Source organism: Phytophthora sojae (assembly GCF_000149755.1).
Source record: "Phytophthora sojae unplaced genomic scaffold PHYSOscaffold_4, whole genome shotgun sequence".
Taxonomy (NCBI): domain Eukaryota; phylum Oomycota; class Peronosporomycetes; order Peronosporales; family Peronosporaceae; genus Phytophthora; species Phytophthora sojae.
The window spans coordinates 7,305,156-7,323,601 of record NW_009258118.1 but is presented as its reverse complement, the minus strand read 5'-3'; the positions used below and the strand labels follow the sequence as shown (position 1 = coordinate 7,323,601).

The 18,446-nt window shown below is 55.1% G+C and overlaps 7 protein-coding genes across 7 annotated transcripts; 1 reads left to right on the top strand and 6 right to left on the bottom strand.

Moving 5' to 3' along the window:
- Positions 1-2,215: 2,215 nt before the first annotated feature.
- On the bottom strand, positions 2,216-2,732 carry PHYSODRAFT_498000 (hypothetical protein; the record flags this gene model as incomplete). The annotated part of the gene is made up of 2 exons (XM_009529722.1): positions 2,216-2,505; positions 2,573-2,732. 2 exons carry the CDS (start codon positions 2,730-2,732, stop codon positions 2,216-2,218), a joined length of 450 nt encoding a protein of 149 aa, XP_009528017.1.
- A 4,263-nt stretch (positions 2,733-6,995) lies between these two features.
- On the bottom strand, positions 6,996-8,234 carry PHYSODRAFT_501060 (hypothetical protein; the record flags this gene model as incomplete). Its single annotated transcript, XM_009529721.1, has 2 exons — positions 6,996-7,359; positions 7,555-8,234. 2 exons carry the CDS (start codon positions 8,232-8,234, stop codon positions 6,996-6,998), a joined length of 1,044 nt encoding a protein of 347 aa, XP_009528016.1.
- A 3,042-nt stretch (positions 8,235-11,276) lies between these two features.
- Positions 11,277-12,308, bottom strand: PHYSODRAFT_500400 (hypothetical protein; the record flags this gene model as incomplete). Its single annotated transcript, XM_009529720.1, has 1 exon — positions 11,277-12,308. The coding sequence occupies one exon, from the start codon at positions 12,306-12,308 to the stop codon at positions 11,277-11,279; it is 1,032 nt and encodes a 343-aa protein (XP_009528015.1).
- Positions 12,309-13,015: 707 nt separating this feature from the next.
- PHYSODRAFT_499475 (hypothetical protein) lies at positions 13,016-14,452 on the bottom strand (the record flags this gene model as incomplete). Its single annotated transcript, XM_009529719.1, has 5 exons — positions 13,016-13,144; positions 13,224-13,814; positions 13,889-14,039; positions 14,118-14,276; positions 14,340-14,452. The coding sequence occupies 5 exons, from the start codon at positions 14,450-14,452 to the stop codon at positions 13,016-13,018; spliced, it is 1,143 nt and encodes a 380-aa protein (XP_009528014.1).
- Positions 14,453-14,639: 187 nt separating this feature from the next.
- Positions 14,640-15,140, top strand: PHYSODRAFT_409429 (hypothetical protein; the record flags this gene model as incomplete). Its single annotated transcript, XM_009529718.1, has 1 exon — positions 14,640-15,140. A coding segment is annotated over one exon (501 nt), but the record flags the coding sequence as incomplete, so codon positions are not given.
- Positions 15,141-15,744: 604 nt separating this feature from the next.
- PHYSODRAFT_559488 (hypothetical protein) lies at positions 15,745-17,572 on the bottom strand (the record flags this gene model as incomplete). Its single annotated transcript, XM_009529717.1, has 5 exons — positions 15,745-15,883; positions 15,958-16,041; positions 16,111-16,687; positions 16,787-16,943; positions 17,022-17,572. The coding sequence occupies 5 exons, from the start codon at positions 17,570-17,572 to the stop codon at positions 15,777-15,779; spliced, it is 1,476 nt and encodes a 491-aa protein (XP_009528012.1). The 3' UTR covers positions 15,745-15,776.
- Positions 17,573-17,818: 246 nt separating this feature from the next.
- Positions 17,819-18,312, bottom strand: PHYSODRAFT_286137 (hypothetical protein). The gene has a single exon (XM_009529716.1). The coding sequence runs from the start codon at positions 18,256-18,258 to the stop codon at positions 18,010-18,012; it is 249 nt and encodes an 82-aa protein (XP_009528011.1). The 5' UTR covers positions 18,259-18,312; the 3' UTR covers positions 17,819-18,009.
- Between the last annotated feature and the right edge of the window lie 134 nt (positions 18,313-18,446).

Sequence of the window (18,446 nt, the reverse complement as noted above, 5' to 3'; positions counted from 1 at the left end):
GCCACAATGTCCACAATCGGTGAGCTTACACCTGTAATTGCAGTCTCTTCCCCTCCAATCGAGATGCGTTCCGCGAAACTTGTCGACGGTAAATCTTCTTCCTCCAAAGGACCTACTCCGTCGTCCGTAGCGCCAACACCAACACCCTCTGGTATTTCATCCGCATAAGGTCTGCTCCATTTGCCCCGGAATCGTTTCAGGCGGTTCACATTAACGGTGACTACCTTGTTCGGATGAGTGGGTATAGCAATTCGGTAGGCGTTCTTCCCGACTGGGCGTATAACCCGATACGGGCCGTGCCAGGAAAATGCCAGTTTTTTGTCCGTTTCTCTCCTCGTTTCGCTCTGAAATACTGGTATACCCACACAGGACCGCCCTCCTCGTACTCGACCTTCTCTTGTTTGGCCATACGCTTCTCGTGCCTATCCTGCGCCTTGATCAGCTGGCGTTCCACCAACCGCCTAGAATCCCTGAGCGACTTGTACAACTTCCTTCTGTAGACAGCCACCTCATTGCTTTTCCAATGTTTACTCGTGTTCAAGAACGCTACGTCAATGGGGAGAACCGGATCTCGCCCGTATAAGCTAAAGAACGGCAATGCCTCGTGATAGGCAGTTCTGTACGCGAACAACACTCTCGGCAGGTAGATATCCCAGTCCGTCTGAGTCTCATTCACGAACATCCGCAACATACCGATAAGCGTTCCATTGAAACGCTCCACCAGGCCTTGCGTCTGGGGATGGTGAACAATTTCTTGATTCCCAGTGTTTCGTAGAGCGATTTAGCCAAATTCGAGATAAAGTTCGTTCCACGGTCACTTAGGAGCTGTTCAGGCACGCCGTGCCTGCAAATGACACCCTCGATCATTGCGTTCACAAAAGAGATGGTGTCAAGCAACTCCACCACGAACGCTTCGGCCCATCGCGTGAAATAGGCAACGAACACCAAGATATACTTGTTTCCCCGGGGTGTGGTTACTAAAGGCCCGATGGCGTCGACCACCAACAACGAAAATGGTCCAGTCAAGTTCTGTACCGGCATTCTCTGCGTCAGCCCAGCCCTCCAGGGCCAATGACCCTTGCCGCCGCCACAGATAGAACATTCACGCACGTACTCGATCACATCTTGTTTCCAGCCATGTCAATAAGCGTGCCGCCTTACTTTGTCGGCAGTCTTAGTCTTTCCCAGATGAGCAGAGAAGACGTCAGAGTGGCAATAGTGAAGGACTGTTTCGATAAAAGGCAACGGAACGGCAGGAACGGTGATAGTACGGGCCGGACCAGCGCGTGCGCCCAAGTGCACTCTACGCATCAGCACGCCGTTCCGCACTACGAAATGAGGGGCCATCTTGAGTACACTGACCCGTAGTTGGGAGTCGAGCGCTAAGGCGCTATCTTGTAGGAACGCCTTCAGGGCGCGCATCCACGGGGTCCGATCTTGCTCCAATATAAACTTATCGCAGTCCAGCCCAAACTCATCCACCGGCGAAGGGTTAGAAGAGAGTGCTCTTCCTTGTAGGTCTTCTTCTTGCTCATCTTGAGAGAGCGGTTCGGCTGGGGCGTCACCCGCGAGGTTCTCATTCAGGCCGGGTAAGAGTACTTCCCTACCGGTTTCCTTGTGCTGCTCCCCGACTTCAGCTGGAACGCCCCCTTCTCCCTCCATTGTCGTAGCTGTAACTCCCTCTAGTGTACTAGTGGATTCACTTATGTTATCGCCCACTACGCCACCGATCGTAGACTTCCGAACCAAAGTGATCGCAACAGGTGCTGACTTATGATATAGTCTAGACAATCCGTCTGCATGGCCCATTGGGAGGCTTCCAAAAATCGCCTATATGTTGTACCAAACCAAGATTTAAGAGCGATATAGTTCACCACTTGGCGCCGGTATAGTTCTCATTTGGTCATCCGACTGCCACCAAAAACCCGAGTTCATTTCAGAAGTCTCAGCCTTCGCGTCGGCTCTCGCGTCCCCGTATCGTGTCCGTCCCTCACCATGCACACTGGTCACCTCCTTGCTCGTGTCAACGCATCGCTTTCCGTCCAACGTCAGCAACAGAGAAGGAGGCAACACGCACTACTGAAGAAGCTGATGTGCTTCATAAGGATGCGCATGCTCATACGGGAGCGCAACTACATAAAGACTGCTGCTCTAACCTCTAACGCCGTTTGCGCATGGACGTTCATGTACAAGTCGCGGTGCGAGAAGTCGTTCATCAATACCGTCTCTCTCCTTCCCCATACCTACGACATGTTGCTCGAGGTGTTCTGTTGTAAGTTGCCGTGGGTGTTTGGGTTAATTGTGAGTCCGTCGAGGCTGCTAGAGGTGAACTAGCAGTCACAAGCACGGAGCTTGCAGCTTCCTCGTCGGTGTCGTGGTCGGGATCTCCCTCCTCGAACTCTTCGTCCGAAAAGTTGTCGTGGAGCTGAACAACAGACAATGAAGCCTCAATGGCATATTGTAGACGCTTGGCGCGCTGCACCTCCTCGGGACATGTTCCGTTCCCTTACAAATAAATCGAAATAGGTCAGTTGAAAACCACACAAGTGCCAGCACATCAAATACGCCGTACCTGTCGGTTTAGGAACACGAACCAGCTTTTGGAATTTACGTTTGAGGCTGTCGCCATCTCGCTCAGTCCACCCTGCTGGAATATTTGTATTGAACTGAGACGCAGCGTTTTGCCACTGCTCAGCTCCAAAGGGAAGGATAGCTTCCACAACATCCAGCATTCCTGTGACCAACACGTCATATTTGTGAGTCGTCTACTCAGATCTCTCCGTAATGCTAGCGTACACGCACGTGAGACTTCGGACTTGGTGAAGTTCTTGCCCTTTGTCTTCGTTTTTGCTGCCTTCGTCATGGCTGGTGTCGTACGGCGGTCTTGGCAAGGAAATTGCGGAGTGGGGGCGGCTTTATCGTACAGAGCAGCATCTTTGTATTCGATCAGGCTGTGAAGTCAAGGCTAATTGGAGGCTTTGGTCAGTACCAAGGACGGCATTTGATCAGACGTCTTTTGCGTCTGAGCATCCGTTAGTCCAAGTTTAGTACACACATGGTTCAGCAGATGGGAGCAATTTGGTACATTAGAATAGGCGATTTTTGGAAGTTTCCCATTGTAGTGCCAGGTTTATGGTACACCTTGAACCGAAGTTGCGAGAGCTCCATCGCCCACCTCGCCAACTTAGCATTAGACGTCCGAGTATTCTCCCCAAAGATCCAAGTAGGGGCTTGATGATCCGTGAATAGGTCAAACTCCGCGTGGTCGAGGTAACATCTAAACTTACGAGTCGCCCACACAATTCCGCAGCATTCAATCTTCGTCGTCCCACTGGTTTTGTTCACCCAGTTGCGTTGAGAACCTGTCAGCATTTTACTAGCATACGCGATCGCTCTGTCTCGCCCATTGACCTCCTGCATCAAGGACGCCCCGACCGCCAAATGAGACGAGTCTACATAGAGCTTGAACCGTTTCTTGAAGTCCGGATACACCAAGATAGGAGGTTTCACTAGAGCTCGCTGTAGTTGCCGGAACGCACTGTCACAATCTTCATCCCATCGGAACACGACTCCCTTCAGCTTCAGGCGTTCCAGGGGGGCTGCAATTGTCGCGAAGCCGGGTGTGTATCGCCTAAAGTAACTCGTGAGCCCCAAGAAAGCCCTCAACGTGTGTAAATCGTGCGGCTTCGCGATATTCATCACCGCCTTCGCTTTCTCTAGGCAGAATTCCCGAAGGGGTCACAATGTGACCCAAGACAGCTACTTGGTTGCGCCCCCAGTGACACTTTTTCATTTTTAGTTTGAACCCAGCACTTCGGAAGCGTTCCAACACCTGTCTGACTCTCAACAAGTGAGTTGGAAAATCTTCGCTGAACACAACACAGTCGTCCAGATACACCAGGCACGACCTCGACTTCAGATCCACCAGAACATTTTCCATAAGTCGCTTGAACGCGGGTACGGCGTTGTATAGGCCGAAAGGCATCACCAGCCACTCATAGAAACCAAACTTACTCGTGAACGCCGTCTTTTCACTGCTATCGGGGTCCATCGGAACATTCCAGTACCCCGAAGCTATATCCATCGTTGAGAAGAGCTTGGCGTTCCCCAGGACATCCAGGATATCGTCTATTAGGGGCATAGGATAGCAATCCTTCACGGTGGCAGCGTTAAGCTTCCTGTAATCGATACAAAACCGGATTCCTCCATCGGGTTTTCTGATCATGAGCACAGGACTCGCCCACGAACTAGATGAAGGACGAATCAGGCCGAGATCCAAGTACTCGTGGATTTCAGATTCCATGACATCCCCTTCGGCTTTCGACACTCGGTATGGAGGCTGCTTGATCGGTGCATGCGTTCCGGTGTCTATGCTGAATTTCAGTAGATCAGTTCGTCCGGGCCTTTCGACGTCTCCACGAACAAGTCACGGAAGCCCCGTAGCATATCAGGAAAAATCCGACGTTGTTCCGATCCGAGAGACGTGCCATGAAAGTCCACCTCCAACTCTTCCACTTCGCCACTATTGAAGGCTTCAGCCATTTCAGCAGCCTCTGCTCCGTCCACGCGGCGGTCTCTCCCTCTCGTTGAACTGAGGACGACACTGATGTTACGATCCCGCTTCGCCGCACCGTCGTTTGTGAAGGCGGATGCCGGAACTATAGTCACATTTGCAATAAGTGCTCCCTTCTCGACTTCTATAGCGTCAGGGGAAGCTTTGCAGACCTCCACTAACACTTGATCCTTTTTCACCGAACATAGAGTTCGGTCCACGCGTAGAGACGCATCTGATCCTGGAACGCCTTCCACCAAGACAACCGTGTCATTGTGCACGGCTCCGCACACGCTTGTCCGCAACAACGCTTGGTGACCAGGTTCCAATCGCACTGTGGAAGCCACTGCCGCTGCATAAGTTTCTTCTACGCGAGTCACTCCCAGTGGTATCACATCACCAGTCTCCTTCAGTGTCATTGTCTGTTCATCCAGGTCTATAACCGCTCGGAACGCCCTGAGAGAGTCCGTTCCCATTATCACTTCCATTGGCAATCGATCGGCTACCGCGAACGGAAGCGTCTTTTCCAAGGTTCCTAGGGTTACCGGCAGGTCAATTACCCCCTTGATACGAATCTCGTGCCCCGACACGCTATCCAGACTGCCGTGATAGGGTCTCAGCGATTCAGAAGCTCGTCCTATTCGTCTGAGAATGCGTTTATCGACCAGGCTTGCAATAGCGCCTGTGTCGGCCAGCATCTCCGCGGGACAGCAGTCAATTAGGCCCTGGGACAATGCCTGTATCCCACCCACACTGCAAATCACACGCTTTCCTTCAGGTACTAGGCGTTCCTTATCTTCAGGGACATCGGTCGACCCGGCTTCCCGGAGTCCCAGTCGGCGTTTAGGTTTTGACATCTTCTTAACGTTCACCACATAGATGTCCGGTTCTTCTTCGGACAGCTTCGAGGCGTCGTCGGTATTACCTCCTCCAAGTGGCTTCGTAGCGCGGACGAACGCTACCGTATCCCTCTCCGTCGACGGACGCGGAGCAACGACCACGTGTTTCTCCTCCTGATGCGCTCTCATTCGGCGATATAGCTTGTTTCTGTTAGCCGGAACCTCTTGGGCGTGGTATGCTTTTGCCCAGCCAATCGCTTTCGAGAGGAACGCCTCACTAGGCGCCCCTCTTTCCGCTAGGTAGACCCGTATAGAGTCTTCATCTAGCGGGTTCGCGTTCAACGTTTCTGGCTTTGGCGGCACTTCCCCTTGAGGTTGGGAACCTTCGGGGTTTTCGAGTCGCTCTGCGAGGAGACCGGAATGAGTTACCACCTCCCGTTTTAGAAGCTTGTAGACCCCGTTACGGACCTTGGAACGCCAGCTGAGCTCGAGTGCCTGTTCGTCTGTCTCACTCGCGGTTAGCCAAGCGGCTCCATCCAGGCCAATGCACACATTGCAAATGAACTGGAGCTCTATCGCCGGGGAGACCCCCTCAGCTCGGACGTCCGCCCTCGCGGGCTCCATAACCTCCATCATGCTATGCGGGCCGCTGGGGCTGGCGCCAACTGGGTCGTTGTCTTCGTGAGTTCCGCACCACGTCACGTTTTGATCGCGAAAGTTCCGGTTGGTACGCTTCGCCTCCTCCGATGTCTCCAATGTTCTTGCGTACCATCCAAGTCAGTATTCCGGTGTAGCAAGCTCCGGAGACAACACATCTTTCGTCTGTTCCAATACTTCCAACGGAACCCCTAGCTCTTTACTCATTTCCGCGAGAGCGGGACTCGTCCGTTCCTCGGCTGCTTGTTCGATCCTTTGCTGAATCCTATCCTCGTCCAGAGGAAACAAGCGTTCTTCTAGCTCCTTTTCGTACTCTTCCAGTTCTTCCATTATCACCCCATTATCACCCTTTTCGAGTCTGTCCAACTCGTCGTCGGTGAACAAACGTCCCGAATAACTCTCCAAGTCCACTTCATTAGTACTTAGCTTCTCGTCCGTCACTTCACGATCCCCAAGCGTTGACCCTTCTGTGCTTAGCGCTTTAGACACGACGAAGACCGATCCCAACCGTGCCGAAACCACGTCCTCGTCGCCAGACTGCAGCGTTCCTTCGACCTTTAACGAGTTACACGACTCCGCGCTGGCGTCCTCATCGAGGTCACTTCCACTTATCATCACCGTTCTCTTTCCTCCGACAGCCCCACTGCTCCCTCCGAGGCCTCCATCGTAGCGCCGGAGTCTCCTTTTTCTTCTTTTTTGACCATCCTCTGTTCCTTCTGTTCAGCTGGAGAATCTATCTCCACGCTGTCCGTAGTATTTCCCACAATTTCCGTCGTCTGGTGCCGAGCTGGAAAGCTTCGAGCACCTTCTCTCTTTTCTTCTCCCAGTCCGGGGTCCACCTCGCTCTCACCGATGATATCATTCGTCGGAGAGCATTCACGCCCCTGTGTGTCGTCATCCAGGCAAGAGGAAGGAGCGAAACTTCCTTCCCCTCCCTCTTGCCCCCTTCATTGTTGGGACTGCGTAGCGGTTGCCGGCGTTCCAGCCACGACACCGGTCTTCACCAAGCCCCTCAGCGTCTCAATCTCAGGACACTTGGCGATCATGTGGCCCCTCTCCCCGCAGAGGAGGCACTCCGGTGGGCGGCGTTCCGCGTATCGATTGTTGGCTTGTGGCTTTGGTATGTTGCACTCCATAGAGTAGTGCCCCAACTCATTGCACCGACTGAAGTGTCCCGTAGCGCGAGGGCAAGTTTCGCGACTGCAACCTCTACGCTCGCAGCGGCCGCATACAATTGTCCCTTCCGTCGTACGCGTGTCCGGTCCTAGACGAATACGAAGCGTTCCAAGTGGAGGGGATCCGGTTCCGGACCTCTGAGGCGCAGTTGTTCCCGTCGTTTGGGCTCGCGCCGGAGCTACCACATTAATGTGTCCTTGAGGAGACGTACTTGAGGCCTGTTGTTGTTGCAGCATCAGCTGGTTCATCTGGCGAAGCTGTTGCAACATCAACGACTGAGTCGACGTGTCGGCCATTGTTCCTGATAGTCCGGTTTTAGTCTCCGGGAACTCGTCTTCCTCCTCGACAGGCAGGTGCAGATTCTTGTACAGTAACAAGGCACAAGCCTCCGGAATCGACGTAACCATACTAGAATTGAGCATCGCCTTCATCTGCTTGTTCCGAAGACCATCCAAAAAGAACTCAAACTGCATCCGTGGCTCGTTGTAGTTCAAAGCCTCATACATAGTCGGAATGCGATCTCCCCACTCTTCGGCAGATTTGCCCTTGTTTTGCTTGGCTGTCTTGAGCCGATTCCACAATTGAGCAGGAGTCTGGCAGATGAATCGGTTGTGAAACCACACTCTAAGAGCTTCAAAGCCGTCGGTCTTCGAGTTATACCACCACTCCTGCCCAACCTTACCCTTCAGGCACTGTTCGAACGCAGTCAGCCTCATCTGGGCATTTATTCCCACCGTACACTTCTCGAAAGATCTCCAAAACGCTGCCGCTCGCTCACACGTGGCGCTATCCGAGTGGAACGGAACAATGACTTTCACTGCGTTTCTCAGCTCGGTAGGGATACCTACAACGGGGAAGCTCCTTTGAGGGTTACCAGCAGTCGCTTGTATTCCGTAGCCACCGCCTTGAGGAGGGCTCACATCACTTTGGGGGACTTGGTTCCACGACTGTCCTTGGAACGCCACTCCACCCGCCGGGACCGTGCCTTGAAATGTCAGTCCAGGAGCCATAGGCACCGAGGTTGTATTCGTCGACGCCCAAGCCGGAAACGCTCCCGCGGGCGCACCCCACCCGGCCGTGGTCACGACCGGCGGTTGGAACGGAGGATAGAACACACCAGGTGGGAGCGTCCCACCACCCGCCCCGCCTCCATTCGTACTCGGCGTCTGAATTGATACCCCTCCGTACGAATGTATCGCCGCCATAGGCATATCCGCAGGAGTGGTCAGGGACTCAGGGGACGTCGGACCCATACTCATGGAGGTGGGTAATGAAGGTCGTTGCGGAGCGTACGTCGAGGGTAGAGGCACTGATGGCACTGATTCCATCACCAGAGGAGGAGCTGCAGCCATAGTTGTTTTGTTTCGTTGCGCAGCGTACACCTGCAGCGCTTGGAGCATGGCTTCGTTCAGGAACGCTTGTAGTTCCTGGTCACCTGAGGGCGAGCTCACCCCCACTTCAGGCACGTTTGGAGCTAAGGGTGGCGTAGTCACCATCCTCGGGTGCGTTCCCGGCATCCTTGTTGGAGCAGTCGTTGCGGCAACCACAGCGGGAGGTGAGACCCCAGGCCCTGCCCTCGAGGCGAACATTCCCTTCTGCTCCGTCGTCGACGTCGGTATACGTGGGCGTTCCAGTGTCGACGAAGTCATCCACACTCCAGTCGAATCTCCCGAAGGAACGCCTCTCGCCGGCGCGCTTGAAGGCTCAGTCGTAACCGCTGTGGTTACCTCGCTTGGTCTCGATGTCGACGTCGCCGTTGGGGGGGCTTGTCTAGCCGCTCCGGTAGTCTCACCCGTGCTTTCCCGTACTGGCACCTCGCTCAGTGCAGGTCGCTGCGCAAGTTGAGCCAAGAAAATCTGAAACATCTTCCGCCCCCGGGGCGTCTCCAAGATCGACGCAGTTTCTTCCGAGTCAAGTAGTGGCATAGTCCCCTCTTGGTCTCTCTCTCCCTCGAGTCCAGGCGGCATCTCATCTCCTCTTCCTGCGAGGTCAAGCCTGCGTGTCGCTCCTTGGACCGCATTCTCTGGTAGACTCTCCCCTGTGGAAGTGCTTCCTTCGGCCCCCGCACTTGCAGCGCGTTCCGTCGCCTCTCTCTCTTCTTCGTGGGTCTCGGCTGGTACTTGCGGCTCCGCAGTCGAGGGAGCAGCCCATCCGCTTTGCTCTTCCCCTGACTCCCCGCCCTGTCCATCGCCGGATCAAGGGGAGCTCATAGTGTGCCCCACACCTCTTTCACTTCCTTGGCGTTCCGTGGCCAAGTTCCGCTTGGTCGTTCGCTCCGACGGCCCTCTCTTCTTTCCCACGTCTCAATTCCTTCCAACCTTGGCGAAGTACCCTGCTTCTCCACCAAACTGTCACGATTCTCCTTCGTCGGGGTCGTGTCCTTGCTAGGCCGAGGTTGGGAGAATAGATGAACTCAAGAAAAGACTAAGAGAAGAGTAAAGTAGCTTGTTGCTGTTGTTGCTTACGAAGAAAAATCACGACTGACTCGCACGGCCGACGGCTCGGCTCCCATAGTATCCAGTGGAACGCAACTGCGCGGGGTCCACAGTGGCACCGACCTACCGTATCCTGGCCTCTTTGGTGTGCGTTACACCCGGAACGCATGAGGTGACTCACGAGTAGTTGCATTCTGTCTGTCCAGCGCACGCATTGTGTTCAAACACTCCAGGAGCAGTGTTAGACCGTCGACTGGGGGAGAACCGTGACAACGGGCGACTATCTTCGGTTGTCTCGCGGCTGTAGTACCCCATTACCAGATCCAGTGCGGTCACGAACACGGGCTTTGGCAGCTCGCGCATCATGTCCTGAATTCGCGGGAGCGGATAGTACACCATTTCCGGGTCGTTCTGCACAAATGCTCGATTCAAAACAATCACGTAGAAAAAAGGACAGTATACACGTCCGACTCCGACCAGAACAGTACACGGATTCAAAACAATCACTTTCATTTTCTAAATGAACATGTGCCATTTTTCTGGTACGTTGTGGGAAAGACTGATCAACAATTGACACTGCGTCGTATTTATGTTCTCAAATTAATACTGAGATCAGCCAGAATTTTCTCGAAAAGGACAATTGTTGATCTGCTTCCCTCTGTGGTATCACAGAAAGGGCAGCTGATCGTTTTGAAATGGCTGTGGTCATTTTGAATCGAGAATTTGATCAGAAGTCGGCCAAGTATACGCCATAAGTATACGCACCCTTTTTCTACGTGATCGTTTTGAATCGAGCATTTGTGCAGAACGACCCGAAAATGGTGTAGTGTCGCTGCAGGCACTTGTTGAGTTCACGGAAGTCGGTGAGGAAGCGCACTGATCCATCCTTCTTGGGTATCACGAACGCGGGGGCTGCCCACGGCGAGTCCTTATCAGGTTCCAACACGCCCAGCTGCACGAGTCTCTCCACTTCTTGTCGCATGGCGTCCTGGTAGATGAGAGGAATTTGGTAGGGTACACTTCCAGGCTGGATCGGTAGTTCGTAGGGTTTCAACCGCATTTTTCCAGGACCTCCCACGAAGACTACACGGTAAGACTCCAGCACTTCCCACAGGCGTTGCTTCTGGTCTTCGCTGAGGTGTTCCTTGGGGATGAGTCTGCGCAAATCAATCTCCTTGCCTTTGACGTCAAGAATTCGTAGCACCCGCTCATCCGTGTCTTGCACAGCAAGCGCAACACGTCGCCGGGGTGCCGGTTTGTCCTCCATCGGCAACTCCATGTCATCCCAGAAATCAGTTTGCTTACGATAGTCGATCACGATTCCTTGTTCCCGCATGAAATTTGTTCCAAGAATCACCGGATGAAGTAGCTTGTCCACAATCATGAACTCCTGAGTGCAAACTCACTTGTCCGTAAATTCCGGGAGGACGAACGGCAGCGCAATGACGCCCATGGCAGGCTGCAGTTTGTTGTTCACATTGCGATGCCACTCTTGCTGTCCATGCGGCATGTACCAAGAGACCATCTTCTTGGCCACCAGGGATCGTGTCGTTCCAGTGTCCAGCAGTGCTTCAAAAGTCTGCTTCGTTAACGGATGCTTGAACATTAGCTTCGTCTTCAACACAGTCCCGTGTGCACCGGCGGCAACTTGAGCTGCTGCTGCTTGGTTCGTCGCAGCGGGGGCGTGCCAATACGAAAGGGGGTCTGCATCTCCTTGCTGAGTACTCTCGACGTGTTCAGCCGCCGCCGCCTGGTTGTTCCACGGTGTCTTCTTCCCTTGCAAACTATAGTTCTTCTTCGATTGTCCGTTCCAGTGTGGTTTGTAGCGCGGCGACTCCGGGTTGCCGTGATTCTTCCACGCCTTGCCGCGCGACTTGCAAAACCCACACCCCGTCTTGTCGTCACGTTCTCGCTTCCCCAGCTCCGTTTTCTTCTTCTCGTGGCTGATGGCCTTCTTCTTCCAGTTCTTGTCCGTCTTCTTTTCGTCGTGACTTCGTCCATGGCGCACGCCTCCTTTCTCCGTTCGTTGTTACACTTGTTCGCACTGCAGATATCTTTCCTTCGTCTGCGGCCGGTCTGACCAGCGGGCCTGTTGGGGCTCTCTACTTGCATCTGCCACGCACGAGGCATGCCCGGGCTGAAGTAGCGGCATCGCTCCGCTTCATCCATCCGTTCTCCATCGTAATCCAGAATCCATCTCTCCAGGGCCAGCAATTCTTCAAACTTCTTGGCGTATTCGGTGACCGTCATGTTCCGTGTCTTGCGCAACTCCTTGACCTCGTCATGTAGTTGCTCTCGGGTTCCCATCGGGCAGTAGCGGGCGGTTAGTCTATCCATCGCCTGCTCAATCACCCTCCAGTGAGTGGCCTCATCGTTGCGAAATTCTTGCACGCTGTCCGTGAAGGTGTCCAGGTCTCTTCCCTCCAGAAGCTGAGTGATAATCTGCTGCATCCCGCGAGCAGCTGCGTCCGTGTCGTCCATGTCGAGGAAGATGAAGAGGAAGATGAAGGTGCGGTTGAGCTCCTGCTGGAACTGCAGCCAGGTCTTCCAGTCACCTCCTGCAAACGGCGCGACCTCTTTGGTTCCTTGGTAGTATCCGCGTGACTTGAACTTCACCGTCGTGCGCCGTCTTCCTTCTTGATTTTCCATAGTACAGAATTGACATTTCAATTTGCAATGAGTCTCGAGTTGTTGTTGGTAAGTTGCAAACTGAGCACTGAATTGTCCGTGGACTCGGGCTTATAGTCAAGCATCATCAATCTAGTCTCCTATTTCCCGTGACTCTTCTCGAACTCCACTTCCGTCAGCTAACATCTCTCTTTGAGTCGACAGCGTTCCATCATGGCATAACAGTATCTGGTTTAGGACGATGCCTTGGAATGTTTCTTCGCCGAAAAACTTGTTCAGCAAGGCGTCAACGCACTCCAGGTGGCCGTTCGCAGCAGCAGGCACCAGTGCATTTGGCACACAGCACTCGAATCGCAGCAAAAGTTGCCTCAGCCACACTGCTTCACCCGACTTGGCTGCCTCCATGATCGCCTCTTCAGGTGCCATGAGAAGAGCGTCGATTTGGGTCAACACATGCGGCAGCGCTAGGACGTTAGTGGGGAAGTAGGTGCCCCTGAGTCGTTCGTAGCCCGCTCGTAGCCGCAACATATCTCGAGTTCTCGAAGTTGCTTAGTGTTGTCTCGTGCCTGCTTTGATCTTTCGCGTTTGCTTGAGGTGAACATGCTTCAGGCCTGACGATACAGTCGTAATATGGCCCTTGGACTATTGATCCCCAGTGCGATCGATTGATAGTGACTAATATTCTTCTGCAGTAACCAGTCCTGCTATTGGAATCTGTTTTACCAACCTCAAAGCCCCAATACTGCCCGTATTGACTCCAATGCCTGCACAGGGTCACTGGATTTCGTGTGCGTTTGGTCGCTGGAGTCCACAACAACAATAGCGTTCTCTTCTGGATTGCCGAGAAGAACCAGTGCCTACATAGTCCAAACGAGCAATCAGATGCGGCAACAAACAGCCCACCACTCCTGTACAAGATCCAAAGCAAAAGCTTACCTGGGCGTACTGTTTCCATCCCGGTAGCTTGACGAACTCCCACAGCTTTGGGTCAATCTCACCATAGTCGTCGACACCGGTAGACTTGCGTTCTGCAACCCACGGGCAAAAATGGCGATGCTGTGAAAGCAGGTCGACTGGACGCGCCTCTGCAGTCTTCAGGCGTTTTGTTGGCGGTTCGCTGTGTTCACTATCACCATCGTCCACCTTGGCACTCGTCGGAGAAACCTGCCACCGACGGTTGCAGGCTTCACACCTCAGCATATGCAGGTCTTTGCCATCCTTTCTATCAAATCTCCACCCGCACGCGATCAGGAACGCGGCGTTGGCTAGTGCCTCAGAGCGCACGGATTCGTTCTCGGATTGGGACCACCTCGCTGCCAGTTTCGCTTGGAACGTGACAATATCGATAGGAGTAGCAGCATCTTCAGCTCCATTCACTTCCTGTAACAGCTTTGCAGTCCCTGCATCAGCGACTTTCACACGCCGCAATCGGTCCTGAAACTCCGGGTCCTTGTGCATCCACGCGACCTCTTCCCCTAGTTGCTCCACGAACGTCTCGTACACCTGGCGCTTCGTTGCAATGGGGAGCTGCATCCATATAAACACCCGCAATGAGATTGCACTCATTCCTACTCAAAGTTCAACTCGCAAACAGTCCTCACCGTCGTGAAAGCAACCGGCGACGGGTTACCACGCCACGGACAGAGCTCCGTGTGGCCTGTGACCAGCTGCGCAGCGAACTTCTCCGCCACCTTCAACGCCCCCGCCTCGCTCAACTTGTCGTCGATCTTGAAGCACAGAAACCGCTTGCAACTGCAGCATAGGTACACAAGAGCAGTCAGCACTACTACAGTCCAGCGTCCTCCTCCTCGTCTCTCTACAGTCTTTTACCAGTTGCACTGCAGCTGATCGGGCGCCGAGTTCCTCCATCCATGGCGAGCGCACTCAAAGGCGCTGATCGCGTCCGGCTTGGCGAACCACGAGGCGATGGAGAAGCTGCCGACGCGGGCCAGGAAGTCCGCGTGGTCCCAGGGGCGACACAGTTCCCCCCTCTCTTCAGCCCCGGGCGCTCCCTTCAGCCGCTTGACTCGAGCCGAAGCGGTGGCCGCCAACTCCGGCGCGAATAAGAGCGGGTCCTCCCGCACGCGCGCGTCCAGCGGCGCCGTGGCGTCGTCCCAAGCAGCCAGCAGCTCCTCCATCTGCTGCGACCCGAGCGCCCCCGCCATCGTAGCTAAAAGTGATGTGGCAGGTTCCCCACCAGAAACCTACTGTAAATCATATAACATGCGCTTACGTAGGTTTTCTCCTGGTGGCTGTTACCATCGCGCGCACCTACAAAACGCAAGACAAGCGGCGATGGCGGACGAAGCGGTGGACGTGAGCAAGCTCGAGGCCGAGGCGGCGAGTCTGGCGGGCGAGGCGGCTGCCCCCGCCGCCGCCGCCACGGAGGAGTCCGCCGAGGCGGTGGACGCCGAGATCGAGGACATGAAGCGCCGCGTGAAGGAGATGGAGGAGGAGGCCGCCAAGCTCAGCGAGATGCAGTCCGAGGTCGAGTCGCAGATGGGCAAGAACACGGCGTCCACGCTCAACGAGATGGGCGCGGCCGGAGCGGCGGCCAGCGCGCAGCCCGTGCAGATGGACGACACGTCCATCTACATCGGCCAGGTGGACTACGGCAGCACGCCCGAGGAGCTGCAGGCGCTCTTCCAGTCGTGCGGCACCATCAACCGCGTCACGATCCTGTGCGACAAGTTCACGGGCCAGCCCAAGGGCTACGCGTACATCGAGTTCGCCTCGCGCGACGCCGTGGAGAGCGCGCTCCTGCTCAACGACACCATGTTCCGCGGCCGGCAGCTCAAGGTCACGCCCAAGCGGCAGAACGTGCGCGGGTTCAACATGACCCGTGGAGGGCGTGGTGGACGTGGTCGAGGACGGGGACGAGGACGCGGCCGTGGCCCGCCTCGTGGAGGCTTCCGCGGAGGCCGGGGCGGACGCGGCTTCCACCCGTACTACTAGACTGGTAGAGTTGGGTGAGCGAGTGAAGGTGGTCGAGAGAGCGCTGGAAATTGCTTGCTAAGCTGCCCTACAAGCGCAAGCTCAAGTGCAAGTTCGTGTGCGACCAGCGGAGCAGTGAAGTGATAGAGAGGCGAAGTGGGGTGGGGATTCTGCCCCCGCGTTGCTGCTGCCATGAGAACGATAAGACGGAGCTGGTGCTGGGGCGTGTGAAAAGAGGAGATAAAAGAAGAAGAACCCCATGAAAAAAAGAAAAACATGAAAAAAAAAAGTCAAAAGAGGTCTCCTCCCCCATGGGCATCCACGTGAAATTGTCCATGACAGCAGCCAGCAGATATTAGCTAGGCACCGTGTAGATTAACGGTAGATAGAACTCGTACTGTACATTCAACAACGTCTTAACGTGATTCAACAGCGCAGCTCAGGTTGTATGGTGCTTCCGGCTCGTCAGGCTACCGGTAGAAAGTCAAGCCTTGCAGGACAACCAACATCGGCACAATAATAAGGTGGTAATGGATGACATTAGTGCGTAACAAGTTAATGCGGGACTTTCTTGTTGCGCTTGGCAGAGAGACCTGGGTGGCCACTGGTGCTGCGTCGCTTGGCTGCACGGATTGCCTTTTCCGAGTGCTTTGACGTCTTGCCTGCACCATCACGACACAAGAAACCCCACTCAGTTCACATTCAACTGCGGATGAAGAAATTGCATCCAACGCACCTTTACTAATTGTGCTTTGTGCGTGGCCCGCCGCTGAAGCTGCCGAGCTGCTTCCATCAGGCAGTGCAGCATCTCCCGGTCGCTCTGCATACATCGAACAGTAAATGAGTGATGTAGCTCCATGATAACGAACAAAGTCAAGGGGCACCTTACCGGATAGAGTGACAGGCGTAGTAATCGGCTTGTACTCCTTACCAGTCAGCGCGTGGTATCGTTCACGAAGTGCTTGAACCTCGTTTTGTTTGCTCTTTAGGTGCTTGCGCAGTGACAACAGGCCCACGGCGTCTTGGCGCAGCTTGTCGAAGGTTTCACACACAGGCTTGGTAGGCATAGGTCGAGCTGGAACACCCATTTCGTCGAGAAAAAGCTGCAGCTTCTTCAACAACTTTGCGCTGAGCGCATGCTTCTGCTGCGGAAGCGCGAGCAACGAGCTTCGCAAAATTACGCCTGTAGGCAGCGTGCGCTTGATCTCGTAAGGAACATCGGCGAGTTCCTTCTTCCTCTTCGGGTCCGCTCTAACAGCCACCTTCTTGAGCTGTTGCTCCACACCGCGCAGCTCGTCATTTAGACGGCGAATCTCGTTCTCCTCCTCGGCAGTCCGAGAAAACGTGAGATCCAGCTGCCTCTTACGCTGCTTCTCATACGCGATATTAAACCTGTAGTGCTCTGATGTAGAGGAGGCAGGTGTATCCAGCACCGGCGTTGACGGCGTACTGGTCGCGCCCCCGGTCTCGACCGTAGCAGCGGCAGGAGTTGCTGCAGTAGCGGCTCCGGCCGGTGTGCCTTCTGTAGCTGGAGCACCAGCACTCGTTGCGGCAGGGGTGGCCACTGCTGCCTTCTTTTCAAGTTCACCTCTCGTCTTCTTGTCCCGGTATTCAGATAGAAGTCGAGTCGCTTCGTAGTAGCGATACTTAATATCTTCCATAGACCGCGGAGCGCTTTTCGCGATCGGATTTGAGTTGTACTTGTCTGTAACCACGACCCACCTAGCCACAGTAGCAGCAAAATCACAAACAACCATTAGCCTTGCTCCCAGCTCCCACCACACTCAGAGCATAGCCTACCGCAGGTCGAAGCGCTGGCAGAGCTTCAGCAGCAGATCCGTCTCCTCCTTGGTCCACTTCATCATCGGGTCCAGGTGGTTCGCCAGCGCCGCCTCGTACTCCTCGTCCGTGTAGCTGGTCGTATCGCACTTGACGTTAAACCTGGCGAACACGTAGTCGGGCTGCTCCACGTGGGCCTTCCCCCAATGGGTGAGCACCAGTCCCTCCTCTCCGCTCTCACCCGGCAGCCCCGCCCGCGCCGGGTTCCGGAAGGACTTGCGCAGCCACTTGACGGCCGGGGACTTCTTGCGCTCCTGCCACTTCTGCTTGAGAGTCGTCTTGCCGAAGCCCTGGTACAGCGCGTGGCTGGCGCGGTGGTTGCTCTCCAGCAGCTCCAGCACCTCGCGCTGCATGCCCGTGAGCTTCTTCTGCTTGCTGGCACCGCCGCTCTGCTTGCCGCGCACGGCCGGCGACGCCCCCGTGGGCTTCAGCTGGTCCAGTTCACTCGCCGCCGCCCCATTCGCGCCCGACTTGGGGCCAGCGAGCCCCAAGATCTGCGCCACGTCGCTCATCTCGACCGCGTCTTCCTGGCGTTGAGCACCGCGCAGCTAATATGCATACTACGGCTTGATTGGCTGAAAAAAATGATCGCACTGCTAACATTACGTAGCACCACATCAAAACGTTTGTAGAATTGGTGTGCGCCACACAGCAGATGTGCGGCTGCAAATGGCACATCCTCCTTGCGTCGACGTGAGCCCGCAGCACCGGCACGGGCACACGCGGGCAGGCTAATGCTGCCGAGATGATCACCAGCTCACTGCGTTTTCAACCTCCTATATATTTATGCTCCTCTCGTGCAATACTTGCAGCATCGCAGCGTAGTACGCTTGCTTTCAGTCGATGGTCCCGAGGTGGCCAGCCACTTCGAGCTCTGATCTCCACCCAACAGCAAGGCTTTTGCCACGCTCGCGCCCGCCTGCATCCCACGAGGTCGCAGCCGCAGCTCCTAACTCCTAGCTGAATCTTGCGCTGCCGCGGCTTGGGCGTTCTGCTGCGCCTGGGTGGCCTTGCTGACCTCGGCGGCCACGTACTCGCCCTCGGAGATCTGCCAGCGCTGCAGCGTGTCCTTGAAGATGTACACGCCCGTGACGGCGCCCAGGATGACCGCGAGCCCCACGTCCATGAGCGGGGTGGCGCGCCGCACGCGCGGACGCAGCGTCCTGCCCTCCTTCTTCTTGCCAAACAGCGACACCATCGTCTCGTTTGCCTTGGGCTTTGCTCCTGTTTTGCTGCCTGCCCTGGTCCTGCCTCCGCACGTGCTTGGCGCGCAAACCGCGGCGAGGTCAAACAAATCCCGCTTAAGTGCGGATGTTCCTTCGTTGATGTTCTGGAAGGATTCGGAAAACAAAGTCCGACCATTTTTGCGTCACAATTGTTTGAAAA

Excerpts from the sequence above, each read along its gene's own strand:
- PHYSODRAFT_286137 (XM_009529716.1), bottom strand. The coding sequence starts at position 18,258 with ATGGTGTCGCTGTTTGGCAAGAAGAAGGAGGGCAGGACGCTGCGTCCG.